The 25423-nt window shown below is 41.0% G+C and overlaps 1 protein-coding gene across 1 annotated transcript in view; it reads right to left on the reverse strand.

The window, feature by feature from the left end:
- PRKD1 (protein kinase D1) overlaps positions 1-25423 on the reverse strand; it is a 322392-nt gene that overhangs the window by 12958 nt on the left and 284011 nt on the right. The window contains exons 14-16 of the mRNA XM_080671929.1: positions 9893-10054; positions 9243-9341; positions 8056-8323 (exon numbers count right to left, since the gene is read on the reverse strand). Of these exons, the coding sequence (XP_080528055.1) occupies positions 8056-8323; positions 9243-9341; positions 9893-10054 (529 nt within the window). The remainder of the gene's footprint in view (positions 1-8055; positions 8324-9242; positions 9342-9892; positions 10055-25423) is intronic.

Here is a 25423-nt window from a genome sequence, read left to right on the forward strand (position 1 = left end):
CCGCTGGGTGGGGGGCATGGCCTGAGGTCCCCTGCCAAGCCCAGCCAGGCAGGGGGGGCGTAGCCTCAGGTCTCCTGGCCCGGTGCTGGGGTGGGGGGCACATCCTGAGGTCCCCTGTCAAGCCCTGTTGGGCTGGGGGTGCGGTCTGAGGTCCCCAGCTTGGTGCCAGGGTGGGGGGCCCAGCCTGAAGTCCCCTATCAAGCCCCACCTGGTGGGGGGTGCAGCCTGAGGTCCTCCAGCCTGTCGCTGGGGCAGGGGGAGCAGCCTGAGGTCCCCTAGCCCAGCAACAGGACAGGAAGCACACCTTGAGGTCCCCTGTCAAGCCCCACCAGGTGGGGGGTGCAGCCTGAAGTCCCCTATCAAGCCCTACCAGGTGGGGGGTGCGGCCTGAGGTCCCCCGTCCCCTGGCCTGGTGCTGGGAGCAGCCTGAAGTCCCCTAGCCCAGCACCCAGATGGGAAGCACACCTTGAGGTCCCCTGTCAAGCCCTCCGGGTGGGGGACTCAGCCTGAGGTCCCCTGTCAAGCCCCACAGGGGTGGAGGAGGGCATAGCCTCAGGTCCCTGCTGATTGCTCGTTAAGGCTCCTTATGGGAACTTGGCCTCAGCTGTGGGTGCAGCCATCTTTGTGATGGAGTGATGGTCAATTAGCATATTCCCTCTTTATTATATAGGATTATTGTATTATTTTCATTACAAACAGCTGTAAAACTATTTTTGTTGAGACACTTTATCATTTATCTAAATTTGAATATTGGGAACTTAATTTAATTTTTTTTCAGAGCACTGTCAGCTGTGAGGTCTTTCAGGGGTCCTGGAATTTAACTGTAATTCTTTCCTCATGAGCCAGGGCTCTGAGCCATAGTTTTCAAAGTGTTGCCCACAGACTTCTTACAGTCTCAGCACAGGATGGCATTGTATGGGGGTGGGGCCTGGTCATCTCTGCTTTTATTTTATTTTATTATTATTTTTTTAATATATTTTATTGATTTTTTACAGAGAGGAAGGGAGAGGGATAGAGAGTCAGAAACATCGATGAGAGAGAAACATCGATCAGCTGCCTCTTGCACACCTCCTACTGGGGATGTGCCCGCAACCAAGGTACATGCCCTTGACCGGAATCGAACCTGGGACCTTTCAGTCCGCAGGCTGACGCTCTTCCACTGAGCCAAACCGGTTTTGGCCATCTCTGCTTTTAGCTAGCTCCTCTGCCAAAGTTTAAAATGGCCTGCCATAGGCCTAGAGCTAGACCATGACAGTTTGTTTAAAATGAGCCATAATCAAGGAGATTCTTGGCAAGGTATGAGGAACCCCCTACCTTGCAAGCATTCCCATGTTCTGTTAGCTGGTTTTTTCATTTCCAACTTCTAAGCTCTGCACCCCCAGTAACTACCTTCTAAATCGTAGACTGAGTCTTGCTTGCAATTTTCTGATTTTTTTTTCAACGTCCATCCAGATTCACCCTTATGAGTACTACTAATGCAACAAATGTAAGGGCTAACCTGGCCTTTCTCTTGTTGTTGTGGAGTTCCTAAAAGTGCAAGGAAAGGAAGGGCGTATTGGTACATGATTAAGGAAGGTGCAATTTCCTTAGTTTCCTCTGATTATCTAAAAAATGTTTAAGTGATAATGGGCTTCCCTTTTCATAAGATAAAGTACATTTGCCTGATTAACTAAATATTTTAAAATAGGTGAACAAGTCCTTTCAAGGAACTGAGAAAGGTCACAGGATAGATATGCTGAGGGCTAAGCTTCGTATGAGGGAGAGCTGAAGGTGAGACCAAGGTCCTGGTTAATTATTGATGGGTGGTAATGGCTAAACTCGATGATGCCAAATGACCATCCAGACAGTCACAGTGATTAAATGAAACAAGACAGAACACACAACACTGCCTGAGAATGAACTGAAACGTCCCTGCACTCCCGCTCCATGATGACCTAGTCTCCTCTTGTGCTTTTATTTGTAATCATCTGACTTATCCTGGAGTGTTTTCTTATATACACACATTCTTCTTTAGCTATATGTATAACTATACATAAGTATTTGGTTTTCTGTATATAACTACGTATATAACTGTAATTAAATATGTGTTTAGTTACATACAGGGTATTCCCCCAAATGTATACTCTTTGGATAAGTATTAATCCCAATGGGTTAAATCTGAAAAGAAATAATCCTATATAATAGAAGCCCAGTGACCAAATGCCGGAATGACCAGAACGACCGGCCCACCAGTCGCTATGATGTGCACTGACCACCAGAGGGCAGACACTCAGTGCAGAAGCTGCTCCCTGGTGGTCAGTGCACTCCCACAGTGGGAGCACCGCTCGGTTAACCAGGATGAGCGGCTGCTCCCGCTGTGAACCCCTGGCCGATGGGCAGGAACCCAGGCTGTTATCGTTGTCTCCTTGTCCCAGGCTCCTCCTCCTCACTCCCTGCTGCCTCCTCCAGACACCTACAGGCCATGCAGCGCCGCCACCAGGCTCACAGAGCTGACCGCGGAGGCTGGGAGGCAAGTTCATGGCCACCGCGGGACTGAGGCCTACTCCACCGCCTCTCAGTGCTATTGTCTCTGGGCCCAGCCCCAACCGGGTCCCCTGACGAGGCCAGTGCTCCGGATCCACTGAAGATGCCGGACCAGGAAGCAGCCATTCAGAGGGCAGGTCCATAGCTGCTCGGCTGACCACAGTGGGCCGATCCCCACAGGCCACACCCCCCACCAGTGCACGAATCCCATGCATCAGGCCTCTGGTATTATCATAGCAAAAATAATTAACGTGTTTAAAATATTCCCTATACGTTAGTAAATATCAAGCCCTAAGAAATAAGCACGCTTTGGTGTGTGACAATGTATGATGTAAGGATGAAGACAAATGATTTAAAGGTCAAGCCTTACCAGTGTGTGACCTGAGGCAAGTCACTTAGCCTTTCTGGTTTCTACTACAGACTAAAACATGTTACTTATTAGAGGATCATTCTGAAGAATGGCACAATGACAGCTCAAGCACTCCAATATATAGTATTATCTTATATCAAGTCTATGTCTATACTAAAAGAAAAATGCATGATAAAGTTTTCATTCTGACACATCTGTGTATGCTACAAAGACCTTATAACTTTTCTTTTTTAAAATTTTGCCTTTTCATGCCAAGAAAAAAAAATACAATTAAAGAAATGTCTGAAGAACTCTTGGGAATCATCAGTATGCATATATTTTCTAAAATTATACAATCAATTCTTGGTTTTCCGCCAGGGCAATTCTTAACTTAGCTGTTCTCTTCCTCAATCTAAATCCTTGGCTCACCCCACACCTGCCTTCAGAAATGCCTTTCACATCCTTTTCTCATTCGGTCTCTATTACCACCTCATTATGTGGGCAGAAATCATTACCCTATTCTACAGAAGAGGAACTGAAGCTCAAAAGGTAAGTGATGGCTAATTAGAATAGCACATAGGACTATATTTCAAACTGCGTGGCCTTCGATCGTTACCTTTGACTGAGGTGCCTACATTTTTATTTCCATGTATCTGGATTCTTACTGGGTTTGGTGTGGTTTAAAGTATCCTGAGATTAAAAATTACTAATATCAGTTGTGACCACCCTTTGTCAGATACTTGTTTGCTTGTGTATTTATCAGATCCCACAAGCTTAAAATTATTTGGTACCAGCTGCCCTGTTATAACTTCTAATCAGGAAATTATTTGTTCTCAACAAGGTAGTGAGATTGAATCTGGGCCTGTAACTACCTCGCCTGGTATTATGACACACACAACTCCTGTGCCTCAAAAGCAAGAATGAATTACAGGAAGATGCTGAGGAGAGGCCTGTTAATACCCAAACTGATACCTGAGTTTTGGAAAAGTGAGGGTTACCTAAGCTGGTCTCCACATCACTTTGTCTGAGTAATAGGAAATTTGTAGTGCTTAAACATAGCTATAGGTGAGTAAATGCGTACTTCCTGGTCAAATATAAATGCTTTGAATTCTATGATGTAATCCCCTCTTTCTGAAATGCTGCCTATATTCCTTTTCTTTAGTGACTGGTCTAAGTTCCATCTCTGAATATGCAATTCTTCCAACTACACATTTGTTGGGGAGCACACAAGACTGGTTGGAAAGATGTAAGGAGGACATTCTGAGAAAAGGGAAGTGTGTGGAAGGCTGCCTGCCCTGTTCGTTGGAATTCCGACTTAGGGGAGTATCGAAGGCGGCGCCCCTAATTATTCCTTGACTTTTCCACACAAGTCTGTGCATGAGCACACCCCCTGGGTGTTTACTGGAATTCTTATGCTTAATCCCTGGATGCCCTTGCCTAGAGGACAATGTAAATAGTGTCCTCCCAAGATTACTCACCCTACTGATTGTATCTAAAGATAAAAAGTCCAATAAAGGCCTAACGAGGCAGGCAATAGGGGCTGCTCTGGCCACTAGATCCAGGGGCCCCTTAGCCCTCTTTCATAGTCAAACTGTGTCTGAGTAACCTGTTCATCTGTCCTTCAGGGGCTGCTGGTCAGCACCCCCCGCAAACCCCGCCCCCCCCCCCCCACACACACACACAGTGATTCTTCTTCCTCTGACCTTGGAGACCCTGATTTTATACCTTGCTAACAATTCAAGGAAATAAATTATCATTTCCCCAAATTTATGTAACTCATCTCTCCAACAAGTTTTCAAGTTCTTTAAAGACATTTTACGTATTGTCCTTTGCTTTCACGTTACTTATGATGTATGTACATAGTGGTTTCCCAAGAAGAGTGTCTAGAGTTATTGATAGCTATGTTTCTGGTCTCTATTATCAATGGTAATTAAACCTTCATAATATACAGCTATTCATTTCTGGCCTAAACAGCTGATATCTGCACACAAGGTCAGCACATTTCCATGATACCAGAGGGCGCCATTTGTTCCACTACAAAAAAATGTACTCTAAGCTGGAGGGGGGCAGGAGGGTAAACTGTGGGCACGCTGCATAAACCTGGGCACTGCCCCACCCTGCGTGGTGGCCAGTGGGCTTTGGGCATGCATGACCGAGATCCCAGACTCTCAGAGACCTCGGACATGGGGAAACGGAGGCCCACAGAGGAAAGGGCCACAACCCCGCAGCAAGCCACACTAAGGCCAGGACTTGAACTGCAGGCTCCAGGAGGCCTGTGGGGGCCAGGGTGCGCCCACATCAGACCTGAACCTGACCCCGTGCTCCCTGCACCCCATGGGCTGTAGGCGAGGGTCATAGTCCCAGGGACTTGGGTGTGCCCTGAGCCATCCTCGTGTCCCAGCTCCGCATTGCTCAGGGTGAATGAATCCAGGAACCTGCCTGGCGCTCCAGCCCCTGGACAACTGATCGCCCCCCACTCTGCACCTTCTTGCAGCTTCCAGTGACCTGTGCCCAGCCAGTGGGCCTTCCCTGACACGTCTCTGCCCTCCTGGCTTGGCATTTTACAACGGCGGTAACCCCGGCCTAGAACGCCTGTGCCCGCATTTTTCGGGGCTTGGATGTTCTGGGGCAGGGTCAGTTTTAGGATGCAGGTCTCTCCTTACAGCCTTGTCTCTGTGACACCCTTTCCTCTGGCCTGAATGACAGAGACCTGGTCTGGACCACCCTGTGTCCAGAGCCCTGTGCAGGGCATGGAGCAGACCCCAGGCAAGGCTGACCCGGGCAGGCATCCTGTCTGTGTCCTCCACAGGATGCCAGCCTCCTGAACCCTGACAGAGATGAGCCTGTGACACAGGCACCACAACACTCAGAATGTGAAGGTCTGTTTATGGCCACAAACACCAAAGCCATAAACCACCTTGGGAAGGGCCCAGCTCCTTGGAGAAGGCAGGTGGTCAAGGCCCCTCTGTAACCTGTCTATTCCTCTAAGAGGGTGAGGCTGGGAAGCACAGAGGGAGGAGGCCAGGGAGAAACCACTGTCCTTTTCACAGGAGCCACCCTGTTCTTCAAAGACCACAGTGTGTGTGTGTGTGTGTGTGTGTGTGTGTGTTCGTGGCTGGGAGTGGAGACTCTTCAGTTAGACAGAAATTGCCTCTGCCATGCCCTCACTGTATGACCTCAGACAAGCTACATCTCCCTGTATGTCCATTTGCCCATCTCTATAATGGGAGGTTCAGACACGATGTATGAAAAGGTCCTCGCTCAGCTTGTGGAACATGGTAGCAGTTTTCTGTAATTATGCTGTCATGAGCAAGCATCACTGCATCACCCAGGGATGCTTGAATGTATACACACTGGGCATCAATGGCTAATGTCATTTCTTCTGGGGACAGGGTTTGGATAGAAGAGGAAGCTCTAGGTAATGGGAGATCCTAGGCCTAAACTCAGAGGCCCAGGTTCTCACTCCAGCTCTGCTCCTGACTCCCCATGAGGCCCGAGGGACTTGCACCAATATTTTGGGTCCTGGTTTCCTCATGTGTAACGAAGAGGGGTTACATTCCATGATCCCAAGGGCTCCAGCTCTGACATGTTAAAGTTCATGAGCTGTGAAGGAGCCCCTGTCCCTTGCCGGCCCACTGCTGAGAAGTGCTACCTGGGATAGAGGGAAAAAAAAAAAAAGTATTCCACTATTTCAAGATAAAAAAGATGAAATGTGAAGGTATTTTCCTAATGTTCTACTCCTGCATAACAGGAAAATGCCTGGCCTCAGAGATATTCCTGATTTGCACTGTAGTAAAAACATCAAGTATTTTACTGATTTTCTGGCTTGAAGTTATCAAATATAATGGTAACCATGTTTAGGGGTCACAAGGTTACGTGATAATTCCCTCTTTTCTGCTTTCTGAAAAAATAACCCCTTCACTTTTGCCCGTTGAATTATCCTAAATACTTCATTAGTCCTTTGGCTACATTACAGTTCTTTTGAAGGTCACAGATTCCTTTAAGATCTATCCATCTAACTATGATTTACAACTAATTAAGGATGTTAAAAAAGTTGTTGCTAATAGTAATTCAAAGCCCTGATGATAGATAGCTCTTGGCCTTTAATACTAATAGCAATCTGAGAACTTAATTATGCTATTTTTTGTTTTACACATGCAATAACTGTTACCAAATGGGTGTTTATCTATGAAGTACTTGCCTTGTTAAATGGTGAAAAACTTAAGCAAACTTAGAACTAGGTGTTGCCTGAAAACTAAAAGAGAAGCCGGATCAGCGGTGTGAACTGTACACAGACTGTCCGAGTAGGGATTCTGGCTCGCCCGCTGCCCCACTGTGTGCTTTTGACCTGTGGTGCCCCTTCTTTTGCCTCAGTGTTCTCACTTGAAATATGGGTATGATAGTCAAACCTATCTTATACGGTTTTTGTGAGAATTAAGCTCCAAAGCACATTCACTGAGGGACCCCTTTCCGAAGCATTTTCTCTGCCCCCCCCAGCACCCACCACTTCTTTTAAAACTATCTCCTTCCTCTAAGAAGGGAACACTAATTAAGAATAATTTAAATTTAAATAATGCAACACTGCCAAGGTAACCTATCAAAAAAGTATCAGAGATACATATAAGAAATTACATAGAAAGATGATCTAATACTGACAAAAACAGAAACAACCTAAGTATACCAGGGAAATGGCTAAATAAAATAACATACATGCTCTAATGTCACACAATGGAAGTCAGTACACAAATAACTTGGTATACAACTGTAAGTAATATGATCATTAAAATATCAGGATCATAAAATTCTTGTGTCCATAATAGATTAAAAGTGCTTAATACAGAAACAGGTATATGAAGATTACTCTTAGTAAAGATTAGGTATTACTAATACAACAATGTATAAATATTTATATATTCTAAGAAAATATACCAAAACATTACCAATTTCTCTTTGTTACATTTACCTCTTAATGTGTATTTCTCAGTTTCTCTATAACACAGGTGCATTTCATCAGAAGGTATTTCTGGTTGCCATTTCCTTTACTTCTCAATCCACCTCAATCAATTTGTCCCCCTACTCCAATGGGCAATTCACAGTGAGCATTTAGAAATTTAATAATTAACAACCAAAATAACAAAATAACAAGGATTTGACCACTATTATTTTTGAATGAAAAATATTACCTTCGTGGGAGATTTCCTTCCAGGGGTTTGGTGGGTACATGAAAGCTGCATTCTGGATTTGGTCGTGTATGTCTTCATCTTCATTGAATGGGAACGTGCCGCTTAGGCTGACGTAGATGATCACCCCGACAGACCACATGTCTAGAGAGCGATTATAGCCCTTGTTCCTTAGGACCTCGGGAGCCAGGTAAGCCGGGGTACCCACCACTGACCTCCGGAAAGACTTCTCTCCAATGATACGGGCAAAACCAAAATCACAAAGTTTCACCTGTTGATAATAATGGGGTGCAGAAATGGGGAGGTCATAAACCGTGTGCATGTGTCTTAGCCCAGGTCTACCAAAGAGTAGGCTATATGGAGTTCTCAAGGTAGAAGTAATTAATAGCTGTTTTCCATTTTATGTACTTGAAGATAGTAGGTTATGTATTGATACATTGAGTGGTTTATGAATTGTATGTCTTCATTCATAAAAATACCATGTAAACATTTCCTTCCTCCTCCATCCTCCGATCCAAGAGATACATGTGAAAATATGAATACTCAGTAGTTGGTAAGATCGTTTCACAAGGCAGTTAAGCATCATGCGAATCAGGGAAGTGGCGGGCTTAGCTGGAACGTTCCTTATAAATAAAGGTTGAAGGATAAGCACAGAACACACCATGTCACCCATAATGAGCCTCATAATTAGCTCTTCACGGCACCCAGGAAGGACCTGAAGGTGTCCAGGAAGCAAGGCGGGACCCGCCACCTTGGGCAGGTCACTTCAGATGCAAGACTCCCTCTGGAGAGGGAGAGAGCCAGCTGTTTGCCGTCCTCCGAGTTGAGGAAAAGAAGAAACGTGTGCACTTGTCCCTGAGAACAACACTGAACTCTAATGTCCTGCCCGACGTTAGAGAGCTGGGGGCATCCCTGGGCCTCTGCAGTGTCCTCACTCTCAGGAGGTGCTGCGAGCACTGGCCTAGGGCGCACACAACAGAAGCTAAGAGCTGAGTGAGAAGACGTGGGGTGTGCTCCCGGCAGGCTGACTGAGAAGCCAGGTTAAAAGCCGCAGTACCAACAACAGAAGAGTCGCAAATGGATGGAAATGAACGTGTAAACTTAGGAACAAATAAAGGTTCTGAGGAAAAAGATGACGGGATGCCCCAGAGGGCGGTTGACTTTCTGCTGAGAGAGGCTTTCATACTTGCCTGAGGGAAAGGGTCGGCTGATGCAAGCAACACGTTTTCTGGTTTGAGATCACAGTGAACGATATTTTTAAAGTGAAGATGTCGCAAAGCCACGAGTATCTATAAAGAAGAAAATCATCGAAATAATTTTACTTTGGCCTATTAGTTTGTTTTAAAATGGTTTCTACTAGGATGTAAGCTTAAAATGCCAACAGAGAGCTCACAAGGACCAGTTAGACTTCTTAATGCTCAAGACACCGAGATAAGCTAGATTAACATAGCAGGTTTCTAAGGAAACTTTCATGGAAAAAGTAGTATTTTATGACATTCATATAGCAATCAAGACAGGTGTCAATAAAATAATTCAATATCTAACAGAAATGACCATTATTGATTTTTTTCAAAGAACCAGGGCTCAGCCACTGTGTATATTATAATCTCATGAGTCCTACAGTTTTAATACATGGGCCTGCATACACAGTACTCAGTGTACTGGGCTCTGGACACCAGAGATATAAATTTAATAATACAATAAGCCACTGCAACCTTTTGCGTATAGTTGAGACTTTGGAGGTAGGGGCCAAACAATAAGGTTAGAATGCTGCAGTTAAACAGTGATAACATTTGATATTAAATATTATCTTTGTTTCTGTCTCTAATTGATTTCTTACCTGAGTAATTAAAAACTTCGTTATGTGTTCTGGCAACCTGCCCTTTTCACTTGACAAGATCATCTCCAGCATGTCTCCATGGAGTTTTTCCATAACAACAAACACTCTTTCAGGCGTCTCAAACATACACTCCAAATTTACAACGCCAGGGTGATGAAGGTTCTATTAAAGATAAATAAAGCACTTGAAGAAAATGATTTTTTTGATACTGGTTGGCAAGCTCACAGATTATACAAAACTGCTGGAGCCACAAGCTATGGAGAAACCCACAGTTAAGATTTTTAACACCTTTAAATTCCACATGTGTTACCTTATATTTTTGAAATTTTAACATCTCCAAAAAAATACATCTTAACTTTCTATGCACAGTGAAATTATTTTCTCTATGCTGAAAACCTAAGTTCCAGCACAGTGAATTGCTAATTAAGTTTTAATTAGAATACCATATTGAGAAATCTGTAACTTCTTAGGAACCTCTCCAATATTAAGCATACTGTCTTCAATATGCATGCGAGGCCACCTCACACCCTTGGTAGAAATTTAATGTAGAGAAGATGAAGTTGGTACATCTGATTGTACTGATGAAGCACATTAGTCAAAACCTTTTGGAACTGCTCTGCTAGCAGAGGCTGTGGTAGCTTACCATGGAAGCTCTGATCGCCATAAAAACAGCATATAAATGAATGAATGAATGAATGAATGAATGAATGAATAAATAATTCCTGCACCCCTGCTTTGTCCAGGATACTATGCTAGGTGGTAGTCCTGCATTGTTCTCAAGAACCTAATAAATATTTCCACAATAAAGTAATAGCTGGTAATGCTAGACTGCATTTGGCTTGACATGTTAACTGTCACACATGTCAGGCAAAATTACTTGTAACTTTTGACAGGCATTTGCAGTGATGCTTAAGTCTTAATGTCTGTCTGGGGCTATCGACAAAAGCCTTTGATCATTTGACCTTTACTCTTTTTTATCTACATACAATAACAAAAAATCCTGCTATTTAAAATATGATTATATGTTCCACTTGTATTTCAGTGAGAAACAGGAAAAAAACATTAACGAATCTACCTAAAGAATAAAAACAAAACAAAACACAGGAACAAACTTAAATGTGCTAGCAGGTGAACAGAGAAAAAAATTAATGAGTGCTTTATTTTAGGGAAAAAACACTCAGTGGGTGATACAATTGTATGTAAAATGAAGTTTGCACAAACTACTTGAAACCTGAAATGGCTCACCATTCAGACCTCACAGATGAATGCTGGCTGGGGAGCAGCAGAGCGGGCTGGGGAGCAGCAGAGCGGGCTGGGGAGCAGCAGAGAGGGCTGGGGAGCAGCAGAGCGGGCTGGGGAGCAGCAGAGAGGGCTGGGGAGCAGCAGAGAGGGCTGGGGAGCAGCAGAGAGGGCTGGGGAGCAGCAGAGCGGGCTGGGGAGCAGCAGAGAGGGCTGGGGAGCAGCAGAGTGGGCTGGGGTGGATCTGCATTGTAGTTGTCCTCTGTGCTACACATCAGCAAGGAGAGCCTGGCGCTGCCTGGATATGGAGCCCCACTACGGTTGGCAGAAGCTCCCATGATGGTGACCTGTCTCACAGGGTGTCCTCTCACTACCTGGCCATTTTGATCTCTGCCTCAGATATCTGAGGAGTCTTTTTGATTCTGATACCTTGGTGACCATCATGCAGCATAATGTGGTCATAGAACATCAAGTTTCTGAATGTGGTCTAAAAGGTGCCCGACATCCACCCAATGGCCTTTCACCTCACAGGGCTGAAGTAATTGTTCTTGAAACCGTTAACTGGTCAAAGATGGCCACTTCAGATACTCGGCCTCCAGAGTCACTCTCTCCTGGTCACGGGGAGAGTGGGTGGAACGAACAAAACTCACACTCTCACTTCTCAGCTCACCCTGCTGCTTCTGCTGCCTTTGTTTTAGGCCTGTGGTCGGCAAACTGTGGCTCGCAAGCCACATGCAGCTCTTTGGCCCCTTGAGTGTGGCTCTTCCACAAAATACCACGGCCTGGGAGAGTCTATTTTGAAGAAGTGGCATTAGAAGAAGTTTAAGTTTAAAAAATTTGGCTCTCAAAAGAAATTTCAATCGTTACTGTTGATATTTGGCTCTGTTGACTAATGAGTTTGCTGACCACTGTTTTAGGCTATGAAGGTTGAGGGAGAAGCGGGAGTCAGTAGATGACCTGGAAGCTCTCCTACCTCTTATGTCAACCCTCCTGTTCCTCTACCTGTATTCTTCTAAGTATCTGAATTTCAGAGGTACTAAAAGTCCTTCACTCAATATACTCCTTTTTCCTACTCCTACAACATGAGTGGTAGCTGAAAAATCTTTCCAATAGCACAATGACTTTATTTTTTTCTGCATAGCATATACAGTATATAATAAGTTGATATTTTTAAACTTAATTATGTATGGCTGAGACAAGGCCATCATAAATGCTTACTCGTGAGCTGTAACTTTTGCACAGAATCAAATGACCAAACTTGTATTTACATTTGACAATAATTTAAAAAAACCCAGACTATAAGGAATCGTACTGTATTTATCCAAATTCTTTCTACCATACTGATGAAAAGTACTTCATTAGTCTAAAGAAGATAATATTTGAAGACTGGAAATAGGAAAAAATGTAAGATATTATTTTCTGTTATCATGCATAATTCATATTACCTTATTAATATCTTAAGAACAACTCTAAGATAAGCTTCAACCACATTGGTCCATGTGACTTGTTTACACTTTAAATTTTCTATTTAAAATATAAAATATATAAACTCTTCTATATAAACTAGCCATTCAACCTTTTTCTCCTAATGTTCAAAGTAAATGAATTAATTTAAAAATGGCTTAATAACTGCAACGTCATCTATAGCATAACTAATGTTCAGAAAGAATTTTTGCTAACTTCTCAGTCCTACCTCAGGAATTCAGATAATAAATTTCATGCCAGAGTAAATACTACAAGACTTTCTGGCCATCTGTTTGTTGCATTTAAGTAATCCAATTTTCAGGAAATGAAACATTTGGTCAAGTACAAGAAAGAAGAGTGTCCATTCACACATAACAGATTGATGACACATCCATGGGGTGAATAGAAGCTGTTTTGAAGTCTGGGGGGCAGGGGAAAATACCTTTTGGAGATCAAGATAAAAATTTTCCTGACTCAACTTGCCTAAAGAATTCTTATGTAATCAATGGAGACTATTCACTAAAAGCAAAGGCTTTCATAAAAGCAACAATATTTTATACAATAAAATAAAGACAACTAATTAACATCTTTATGTTCACATTCTATATTGTTATATTTTCTGAATTCATGTGAATATTTCATTTGTATCTATATTTAATTTTAATGGTATTGTTTTATATATCATTCCATATATAGCTGTGATAAATTGAAGATGGTCATATTTTCCCCTTTCTTATTTCATGATTTTAATACTACAATATATGAGAGATGGTAAAGAGGAGAATTAGAATCAACAACTTTTCAACAAGTTATTTAGGAGCAATACAGATCTAATATGGGGATTTCTGACTACTTTTCTATAAAAACAAGTAAGTAATTTAGCTCCTACCAAGACAGAATGAAATAACCTTAAAAGTGATGAGTCCAAGATCTAAAACCTAAATGCCATGAAGAGGAGAAGGAAGGATATTTGCAGTGGTGTGGGTAGGGACTGAGGTGCCATTCTCAGAAGTGTAGCACTCAGGGGCTTTCGCTGATTCTCATTTCTGCCAGTTTGCCAGTGTTGAGAGAAGACCACACCATCTTTCCATTTTCTAATCACAGGCTCTTACAATTTATGCTTCCCTTAATGGCCCTAGAAATCACAATCATCTAATGTCTCATGAAGGGGAAATAGCATGTAATTCCCTGATAGATGCTAAAAAAAGTCATCATGGAGACAGCAGATGACTATAAAAAGACTCATTAAGGATAATACTCAAATTGATAAGGTAAGCTCAGCTCTCTCCTAAATTCCAGAACCTTATACCCAGCTGTGTTCTGGGTGTGTTCATTTAAAGGAAAGATGTCAAACAATAGGAATTGGTGTCTTTTTCTTCCAAACTTACTCTTCTGGTGATTCCTCTCTTGGCACATAGCCAGGCATTTTAGTCAGAAACTGAGTCATACTAAATAGTTACTGCTCCCTCAATTCTCAAACCAATTGATCTCTAAAATGAATAGAATCCACCTCCTTACTTTCTCTTACACTGACACCTCATCTTTATTGTCACCATGACAGCCTTGGTCTAAGCCTTAACTCTTCCCTAGAGATCTGCCACAGCCTCCCAAATGATCTTATTATAGGTCCTGTTCTCCTCCAATCCATTCTTTAAAGGGCTGTCGCTGTGATCTTCCCAAAGGTGATTCTAATCATACCATCTTGCTTCAATGCCACTATAATCACCACTGGTTTTAGGAGGAGGTGCATGTACCTCTCTAGCAAGGCACATGGGGATCTTCACTAATAGCTCATTTTCCCACTCCCACCAAATACTCCCCAGCTTCTTCACTCCTGCTCCCACATTTCTACTAATATCTCTGGCCATGCTAAACTATTTTCAAAACAAGCCATAATCTCTCTTTCTTTTCTATACTTTCATACATACTGTTTTCTCAACCAGAATCAGATTATTTTGCCTGGTATGAATACTCAGCGGACAGGCAGCTTTCATGACTACCAGTCTCTCTTTTCTCATAGTCTTTGGTAAGTTCTCTTTCATAACAGTTAACATACTCAGTTATTGGTGAAACTCTGTGTTTTACCTACAAGACCCCCAAGTTTCTTAAGGACCATATTTTATCAATTATATTCCCAGTCAGAGTAAGCCTAGTGCCTGGTATGTATTAAATACCCAATACAAATTTATACATTTGATTGAAGGATAAAGAATCCCTATATCTCCTCACTTTCAACACATGAATAATACTCTTTTAAAATTGAATTTATCGGGGTGACATTGGTTAATAAAATTATTCCGGTTTCAGGTATAAAATTCTACAAAATCTGTATATTGTATTGTGTTTACTGTCCCAAGTCAAGTCTCCTTCCATCACTATTTTTCTCTCCTTTACCTTCTTCTACCTACTCATATTCCCCACACACTCTTCCCTCTGGCAATCACCATACTATTGTCTGTGTCCATGAGTCTTTCTTTTTATTCTTTAATCACTTCACCCTTCTCATCCAGCTCCAACCCCCTCCCCTCTGATAGCTGTCAATCTGTTCTCTGCATCTATGAGTCTGTCTCCACTTTATTTTGTCCATTAGATTTCACATTTAAGTGAAATCATATGGTACTTGTCTTTCTCTGACTAGCTTATGCCACTTAACATAATACTCTCCAGGTCCATCAAGGCTGTAAGATTTTTTTCCTGTTTTTTTTTTTTTTTTTTTTTTTGGTTGTTGTTGTTGTTTGTGTGTGTGTGTGTGTGTGTGCACGCGCACGTTTTATGCTTAGTAAGTAGTATTCCATTGTGCAAAAGTACCACAGCTTTTTTATCCATTCATCTCTTCATGGATACTTGGACTGCTTCCAAATTTGGCTATTGTAAATAACGCTGCAATGAACATAGGGTGCACATGTTCTTTTGAATTAGTATTTTGGGTTTCTATGGATATATTCCCAGAAGTGGAATTGCTGGGTCAAAAGGCCGTTCCATTTTTATTTCTGAAGTTAACACCATACTGCTTTCCACAGTGGCTGCATTCCCACCAACAGAGCATGAGGGTTCCCTTTTCTCCACATCCTCACCAACACTTTTTGCTTATTATTGATGGTAGCCATTTTTGCAGGTATGTGGTGATACCTCATTGTACTTTTAATTTGCATCTCTGATAATTAGTGATGTTGAACCTTTTTTCCATGTGTCTGCTGGCCATCTTTATGTCTTTTTTGGAAAAGTGTTTATTCAGGTCCTTTGCCCATTTTTTTTAAAATATATTTTTATTGATTTCAGAGAAGAAGAGAGAGGTTCAGAGAGATAGAAACATCAATGGTGAGAGAGAATCATAGTTCAGCTGCCTCCTGCATGCCCCACACTGGGGATCGAGCCTGCAACCGGGGCATGTGCTTTGACTGGGAATCGAACCATGACCTCCTAGTTCATAGGTTTAGGCTCAACCACTGAGCCACACCAACCAGGCCTTTGCCCATTTCTTAATTGGACTATTTGTTTGTTTGTTTTTTAATATATTTTTATTGATTTCAGAGAGGAAGGGAGAAGAAGAGAGAGATAGAAACATCAATGATGAGAGAGAATCACTGACTGGCTGCCACATGGGGATTGAGCCTACATCCTGGGCATGTGCCTTGACCGGAATTGAACCTGGGACCCTTTGGTCCACAGGCCAACGCTCTATCCACTGAGACAAACTGGCTAGAGTAGATTGTTTATTTTTTCAGTGTTGAGTTTTATAAGTTCCTTAATAATTTTGGATGTTAAATTATTAAGGAACTTATACAACTTATCAGATGTATCAGCTAATATGTTCTCCATTCAGTGGGTTGTCTTTTCATTTTGTTGGTGGTTTCCTTTGCTATGCAAAACTTTTTAGTTTCATGTAGTACCATTAAGATTTAAATTATTTTATAGAAGATATGGTGATACATATCTGACATATTTAGTGACAGTACATTTTGCATCCAATATGGTAGATATTGATGTCCTCTCTTAAAAAAAAAGTACTAGGCCTTTTCATTTTTAGTTCACTTGAATAGGCTAGGCAATCTCAGGATTCTGATGATGAATCATATAATCAGAAGTAATGATTTTCTAAAGTCCCAAAGGTATAACTAAGACATCCTGGTCTTTTCCAGGTACTGTTCCCTTAAAATATAGATTTGGCCACTGCTTTTATAAATACTTCAGCATATTTGAAAGGAATAAATATATAATTTTCTTACTTTCTAAGTGATTTGTATTTATTTTATATGTAGCTATTAAAAAAGAGGTACTCATCCATTTCAGTTCATACTCAAAGCCCATAAGGAAACATTCACAGGAAGAGACAGAAAAGCAGCAGCAGCTAAAGACCAGAGTCAGAATATTCCTTTTAAATTACCCCTTCCCCCGCTGCCAATTCCCCCTTATATAACTTGTAAAAATCTAATTTCCTATGATTTCATTATTCTCCTGAGGATGAGAAATACAGCACTGAAAATGGATTATTTAGATGATAATGATCATGGTACTTCTACCCCTTACTTGGAAAAGGCCTTACAAGTCCTTTCTCTCCATTTTTCATTTGATTTACCACTGGACAGATATGACAAGGGAAGCCTGGAGGCCTGGAACATCATTTCAGGGGCACAGTTTCTCTGGACACACTCCGCCTGAGTTTGAATTCTAGCTCTGACACTTCCCAATTCTGACTTCTGCTTCTTGATATAATAATAACAACAACAACAACAACAATGTCTAACCTTGTAACATGACTAGGACTTAATTACTTAATGTATATAAAATCCCTCAAATCATGCCGGGAACACAGTAAATGTTAGTTGCTGTTATTGTGGGGAAGATTTTCTGTAATTTTGAAACCATCTGGGCCACACATCTCTCTTTAGTTTGATAACTGGAAGGATACTCCAAGTGGCAGAAAAGAAACTTGCTTCTTGCCTTTCACCTAAGAGAGGCTGCATCAGGAATGAACTGCCACATCTTGCTCCTTCTAGTTTGTCCTGCTCATCTTTCCCCTTGCTGTGTATTAAACTTCAGTGGTGGGAGAGGGGCTTCTTCTTCACGACCAATCAGGCGAAGGCTTTGTCCTGCAGCCAGGAAAGCCCTCCTGACCCAAAGTGAGCATGGAGGTGATTTGGTTATGCCAGGTGAACATGTTCCCATGTCAGGTTCAGTTGGCAAAAACTCTGTTTCAATAGGCTCATACTTCAGTAGTTAGTTATCTTTTAGGAGGTAATATTTTAGGGGGAAATCTCATGTGTAAATTTTTGGAAATGTACAATGATTTTAATCTAGGACAAAATGAAGCTAACTTACACTGTCAGAAGAACAAAGGGACACAATGTTACTTCAACAACAAGATTAGATATAACAATCTACCCTTCTGTGAATAGGGATCACTTGCTGACATTTAGATCAATGGGGCCATAATCAAGATGTTCAGATTTTTCCTGGTAAACTGGTTTGCTCATCCCGTCCATCAGAACTGGAGTGTACTGTTACTCTCATTGTAGCACTAAGTAGGACAGATTGACCGCGGTTAAATATAGTTCAAAATGAGGATAATGGGAGAAATAATGCACTGAAGCATCTCCATTAACTGCTAATGATGATACATACATACTGCACCCAAATATCAAGAAAGGAAGTCAACTTTTAGGTGGTTAGCTATTAATGCAAAATTTACCATTACATTTTTTTAAATCTTGAATTCGCTGTCTGTGTATTCTATTAAGTAATACTGGACCAAGAAACTTTTTAAAAAGACCAATTCAATATTTGCATAGCAAAACATCACCCAGGGCCTGATGTCAAACTTCTCTATTACTGTATATCCATAAACCTATCTATACACCTGTCAGTCATTCTGTACTTCATCAATTGTGGACATGCTTCAATCTAGCTTTACATTCCAGGGATGCTGCAGACATATGATAAATACAATGAGTATTCTCCTTTCCCTATAAAAGGAAGAAGCTAAATGCAGAGGGGAGGAGTATGCAGAAAACAACATTTAAGAAAAGCTCTCATTATCTTTCATGTTGTTCCCAGCCTTTCTTGAGTTTTCAACAGATGAAAATGCTGTAAAAAATATCTCATATTTGCTATCCATCACCAGGAATCCTTCATATTAAAGGTAAGAATGGGACATTTTAAAAACAAAATCTAGATGCCTTAAGCCCTCCATCTGGACTCATACACTGACACTTCATCAGCATTGATGTTTACATAAGGCTGAGGCTGATATTATAATTTTGGAAGATGGGTAATTTCTATCAAAAGACCCTCACATAGCAAGGATCTAGTATGTATCTGAGTACCCATCCCTACCTCCCAACCAAGTTGACTTTAGGCAAAAGAGCATGATATTTGAAAACTAGAAATAAAGGTGTCAAAGACAGAAAATTAATAACTGACTAATACCATCAGAAAAAAAAAATTGTGTTAGTGAACATTTCTCCAGAAAGTTTGACACCCTGTCCTCTATGGCACTACTCAGTCTGTGTTTAGAGATAAGGCAAGAATTAAAAGTATGGCTTGTTAAAATAAGAAAATTGGGATTTGTAGATCATCATATATATATTGTATATAAAAGTTGAAAACTTCAATTATCTGGATTTTTTCCTATTTGCTATTAAATGCATATCAATGGAGATGCATCTGGAACACATTTTTATTTCCTGTTAATCTACCTGGCTGGAAACATGAACACATAAATCCAATCTCACCCTGGTGTTAGATTTAAAGAGTAATTTTTGACAAATCATATCACTGTAGCCTAGTTCCTATATTTAGATGTCAGTACTCCAGGAAACCTAACATTCTATTATCATGTTAAATCATCTATGTAGACACATAATCCTCCTCATGTCTTATATATCAGATAGTGGGAACTGGAATGAGTGAGTATACAGGGTCTACTGGAGGGATAAAAGATGACACACTATGTGCAAAAAGGTCAAGTGGTGACATCTTACTAGTATATTTGCCTAAGGGTTCTGTGGTAAAATGTGTTTAGTGTCAAAATCAAACATGTTCTTAAATAAGGGCATTTTCTAAACCTTTAATAAGTAAAAGACTGTGTTCAATTCCAAGATGTGGATGACCTGGAGAGGGCACATATTATTTTCTAAATTGTTTTAGTGAGGAAATCTTAATCCCCAACCCCTTACAGAAATAAACTCAAATTCCTTCCAAAAATATGTTGGTAAACACTGATGTGAAAACCATGTTATACATTATGTCATTTAGTTCCCCCAAATCATTCCTGTGAAGCAAGCACACCAGGTCAGAAGAACTCTATTAATTAAGGAAACCAGGTTAAAAAACACACACACATTTAATAAAAAATGGAAAAGTTTTGACTTGGTAACTGGCCCTTTGACACTAAATTTTCACTATGACTACATTCTTATCTAACACAATATTTGAAAAAAATGTTAAGTTTATTTTCTTTGTCTTAGAATATATTTTTGTTTTATTTTTCCTCTATTTTAGACATGCATAAATTTATTTTTTGGAACATGCAAAAGATATGACTACTTTAGAGCTGAAAAACATGTCTAAAAAACAATTTCAAGTAAGTTACTTGTGCAATAAAATACAAAGAAGGAAATATAATAAAACATATTAGATGAAAGTGAGACAGGACAGTTAGCATAGGGGCAAGAGATCCTGGGCCCCACCCTTTCCCTTCCCCTTCTAGGTTAGGAAATTGTGGAAGTGACTGTGGCTAGCCACTTGTGCCCTTGCCGCCCCTCTCCCAGTTTCCTGGGGTAAGAAACAGTTAAGACAAAAGCCAGTCTTGCCAAAACTCATAGAACTATACTAAAATGGGTGTTTTCCTGTTTGCAAATTATCCTATATAATAAAGAGCTAATATGCAAAAAAACAACAACAACAAAAACTAGTCTCAGCCAGAGTTGGCAGCCATGTTGACCTACATCAGAGTTTTGAAGCAGCTCTGCCCTTCAGATCATCATGACAGTTTTGAGAAGACCAAAGAAAGAGCCATTATCTAGAGACGAGGGACTTGGATGAGCTGTGCTGATGACCACACCCACGGTGTCAGAGACCATGAACCACCCCCATTCCCTCCCTGCCCACAGCTGGCAAAAACCTCCCCCCAAATCCCCTTGGCAGGAGACTTACCATGTAAGTCCACTGCATTCCCTTCCTATCACTTTAATAAGTCTACTGTGCTTTCCTGAATCTCTGTCTTGTTCTTGAGTTTTTTCCTGCACAGGGACAAGAACCTGGACACTGTCACCAGGTTGTGGCCTCCCATGAGCCCTCCAGCATCAAAAGTATAAAATAACCTCTCACTACGCACTAAAAGAAAAGGTACTCAAATTTTGCACATTTTTTTCTGGAAAAAAAAAAGAAATTGACTCCATAATTTAAAAAAATCAACAGTTTGCAAAAATTTTCATTTCCCACCCACATTTGGCAACATTATTATCTGTGTTCTATCATGATTATCTCTTCTCCACCTATTCTTGATCATGTTTTAGACTAAGAGAACAAAGCCATGTATTTATAAGATATGTAATATTCTTGCTCCAGGAAGACAAATTGCCATGCTTTTTAGACAAAAAGGAAGGAAGACTTTATAGTTTTATTGGCATGCTCTGCAATTATCTATCCCCCTGGTTTCTTCAGGTGTGGCTACATAATTTGTTAAACACTTACTCAATGCCTACCAGGGGCCAAGTATACCTTTAAGGCATGTTCATCCCTACCCCAGGCTTTGAGTCAAATACATGTTCTTTGTTATGATAAAAGTATTTGTCTCCAGGACCTACTTAGGAAATTGAACCCCAAGTTATTATCAAGAACCCCTAGATCTTGTTCCTAGGAACTGGACTTATAATTCAATCGTGGCAAACTAGTAAAATCTAATAAGTATGAAAACTTTCCTGTGTACCAGACACTGCTGAGTTTCACAAATCACCACAGTCCAGTCTCATGTCTATGAGATTTTTCTAGATAAAGAAACTGAGGCACAGAGAGCTGAAATAACTTGTGCAATCTCCTAAGAACTCTTAAATACAAGTCTAATATTTAAACCGAGGCACTCTAACTCTAGAACTTATGTTCCTTACGCACCATGTTATGCATTGTCTTAATTCTTTCCCTGGATTCAAGTCCATTTAGGACTAGGTAGGGCACTGTCTGTTCTAATATGCTTCAGGAGCCATGCTACTTACGCCTCCCCACCATGATCTCACATCCCATCTGAACATGCTGTTTGGATTTCTGAATGCTGCCTGTTGTCAGTCTTCTGACCACAGTTCCTACCCCTACACCTGTTATGACATTCATCCTGACAATCTGCATTGACAATTTGGATATCCTGTCTTCCCGACTGGCAGGACCTCTTCCCTACAGCTTATTCTATTTTTCAACCCATGAACCACCACAGTGTTGTTCTCTTACCAAATCTCCTCCTGATCTGAGGTTCCACTGCCTTTCAAGGTAACTCTAACATGTTCTCTGATTTGCTTTGCACCCAATATGCAACTTTCCCTCCCAGGGTTTAACTTTTGAGACAGACTATAGTAACATCTGGAACAATGAGTGACTATTCTACAAATGTTCCTACTCATCAAATAGCAGCATTTTATAATTAGAGCCTAAAATTCAATGATTTATTCATACAAAAGATATTATAACAAAGGCCCTGAGAAGGAATTTAAGAAAATACAGTGTGTGCTTTCAGACAATTTTGTCAAATGTTAATTAATTACCTGTAGTATCCTGTCTACTGTGATAGGTCTTGTGGAAGTTGAAAAAAATTAGGCATTGCTGAGTCTTTCAAATTGCTTATAATCTAATTATTACATAAGAAGCATTTGATAAGTATTAAAGTACTTTATACTGAGACTAGAAACCATAAATAAAAATGAGATATGGAAAGTAGCACAAGACAGAAAGAATTGGTGGATCTTGAGGATCAATCTAATATTGATGAGCCAAGTAACCAAGACTGGCATCCAGGCTTGGAAAGGAAAGCTGAGCAATGGCCAGAAGTGAAGAGTATGATAAAGACAATGACTTGAAGATAAAAGAAAAACTCAGTGGAATAGAAACTACAGAGTCCAGTGAGATCATCTCCAGTGCTAAAAGGCAGGACAAGTAGATAGGTTTAATGAAATAAGAAAAAGAAAACTACTAAACTAGGGAGAGATAAGATGGAAGCCAGCTAAAGACTCATCAGGTGTGGTCTTCAGGATGGACCAGGGAAAAGGGAGGGCCAGGAAGGTGGTGATGGAGAAGGAAGCAGAAGAGGACCCAGCTATGACAAATCTCACCAGTTCTAGTAATCAAGGCATGAATTTAAAAGCCTAGACTAGTTGCAGTGGAAATGTTAGGGTTGCAGCCAAGATGACATTTTAGAAAGAAAGAGGAATGGGGGCATTGTGACTGGCACTACTAGCAGATAATAGCCTCTAATGAAGTTTTCTTGCCTTTAAACATTCTTCTTATATAAGTCATTCCTAAATACCAATGTTATAATAACAATTGTTTTCCCAAATATTTCAATAACCCAAGCATAATAAAATATTTACAATCACCCAAGCATAATAAAATCCAATTGATTTGACACAATATCTAAGTCACACAAAACCCATTTCCTGGTTTTACTGTGCACTCTGTCTCACCATAGCAGTTTCCAAATGAAGATAGGCTCTTGGGGAACAGAAAGAATTTTAAGAGATATGTAAGCAGAGACATAGATGTAAGAAAATCTATTTTGTTTAAATCTGTAGCTCTACTGAAGAGTATAAATGCTCTTCAATATAGATCTGCCTGAGAAAAACCCTGTGGTCTCAAAATTCTCCATTCCCAAGTTTCCTTTCACAGTGATCTTTCATCCACTTTCCAAAAGAAAGGCATGCTTCTCAGATATTCCAAATTACAAGAGTGCTCTTGGAAAATCCTCTTGGAGAAAATAAACAGAAAACTTGAAATACCATGTTGGTGTAAATAGAGAATAACCTTAATGACTTCAAAATAATTATTTTCCAACTCAGTTTCTAATTCATGCTTTCAACACAATTGGAGAAAGATGTAATGGACTTACTAAAAAAGATTAAAATAAATTCCTAAAGATAAATCACTTTTTCTTTTTTGGAATACAACTTGGCTTCTACAATTTAAAAAAAAAAATCGGTTGTAAAAAAGACAAACAAACAAAACAAAACAAAAAAAATCCTCACCCAAGGATATGTTTTCATTTATTTATTTTTTTTTGAGAGAGAGAGAGAACATCGATGTAAGAGAGATACATTGATTGGTTGCCCCCTGTATACAAATCTGATCAGGAATCAGACCTGCAGCCTTTTGGTGTAAGGGATGATGCTCCAACCAATGGGGCCACCCAGCCAGGGCTTGGCTTCTACATTTAAAAAAAGGAACTTATATACTTATATGCACAGCCCATGGATACAGGAAATAGGGTAGTGAAGGCCTGGGAGAGTGGTTAGGGGCTGGGAAGAGGGGCGAAAGGAGGAGAAAATGGGATATATCTGTAATGCTACCAACAATAAAAAATATATTTAAAAATTAAAAAATAAAATGTTTTTTTAATAAAAAATAATAAAAGGAACAAAATTGTTGCTTGAACTCTGTCGAATTTAAACAATAAGTAATATTCACCCACCAAATTATCAACTAAATTAAAAAATCATTTTTATTAAATAATCTAGTTTCAGTGACATTTTATTTTCTATGATAAACAAGCACAGATCGAAATTTACAGAATATTTATCTTGCTTGATAAAGCATTTACCAATAAAAACTGTGGTGATAGCTTAATCCAGGTTAATGCTTTAAATATTTAAAATATAATAAAAATTTAAAACAGTGCTTATTTTTATTGTAAATAATTATGGAAAGTACCAATAAAAGACTTTCAAATATAAAAACACATTACATTGAACTATCATTCTGTATGGAACATATAATATACTAGAGGCTCAGTGCACGAAATTTGTGCACGGGAAGCGGGGCGAGGGGTGTCCCTCAGCCCAGCCTGCAACCTATCAAATCTGGGACACCTCGAGGGATGTCTGACTGCCCGTTTAGGTCCGATCCCGGTGGGCCTAAACGGGCAGTCGGACATCCCTCTTACAATCCAGGACTGCTGGCTCCCAACCGCTTGCCTGCCTGCCTGCCTGATTGCCCCTAACCACTTCTGCCTGCCAGCCTGATCACCCCCTAACCACTCCCCTGCCAGCCTGATTGATGCCTAACTGCTCCTCTGCCAGCCTGTTTGCCCCTAACTGCCCTCCCCTGCAGGCCTGGTCACCCCCAACTGCCCTCCCCTGCTGGCCATCTTGTGGCAGCCATCTTATGTCCACATGGGGGCAGCCATCTTATGTGTTGGAGTGATGGTCAATTTACATATTGCTCTTTTATTAGACAGGATAAGAGGCCAGGTGCACAGGTGGGGGCCGGCTGGTTTGCCCTGAAGGGTGTCCTGGGTCAGGGTGGGGGTTCCCTTGGGGCGTGGGATGGCCTGGGCGAGGGGCCTGTGGTGGTTTGCAGGCTGGCCACGCCCCCCCCCCCCCCCCCCGGCAACCCAAGCGGAGGCCCTGGTATCTGGGATTTATTTATCTTCTATAATTGAAAATTTGTAGCCTTGAGCGGAGGCTAGGGCAGGCCAGGGTGGGCAGAAAGCTTGGCTTCCTCCATTGCTAGGGAAACCCAAGCCTCCTGCTCGCTCAGTGGCTGCAGCTATTTTTATTGGGATTTATTTATCTTCTATAATTGAAACTTTGTAGCCTTGAGTGGAGTCCACGGCCGGCCAGGGCGGCAGGG

Source organism: Plecotus auritus, assembly GCF_963455305.1.
Source record: "Plecotus auritus genome assembly, chromosome: 1".
In the NCBI taxonomy this organism is placed as follows: Eukaryota; Metazoa; Chordata; class Mammalia; order Chiroptera; family Vespertilionidae; genus Plecotus; species Plecotus auritus.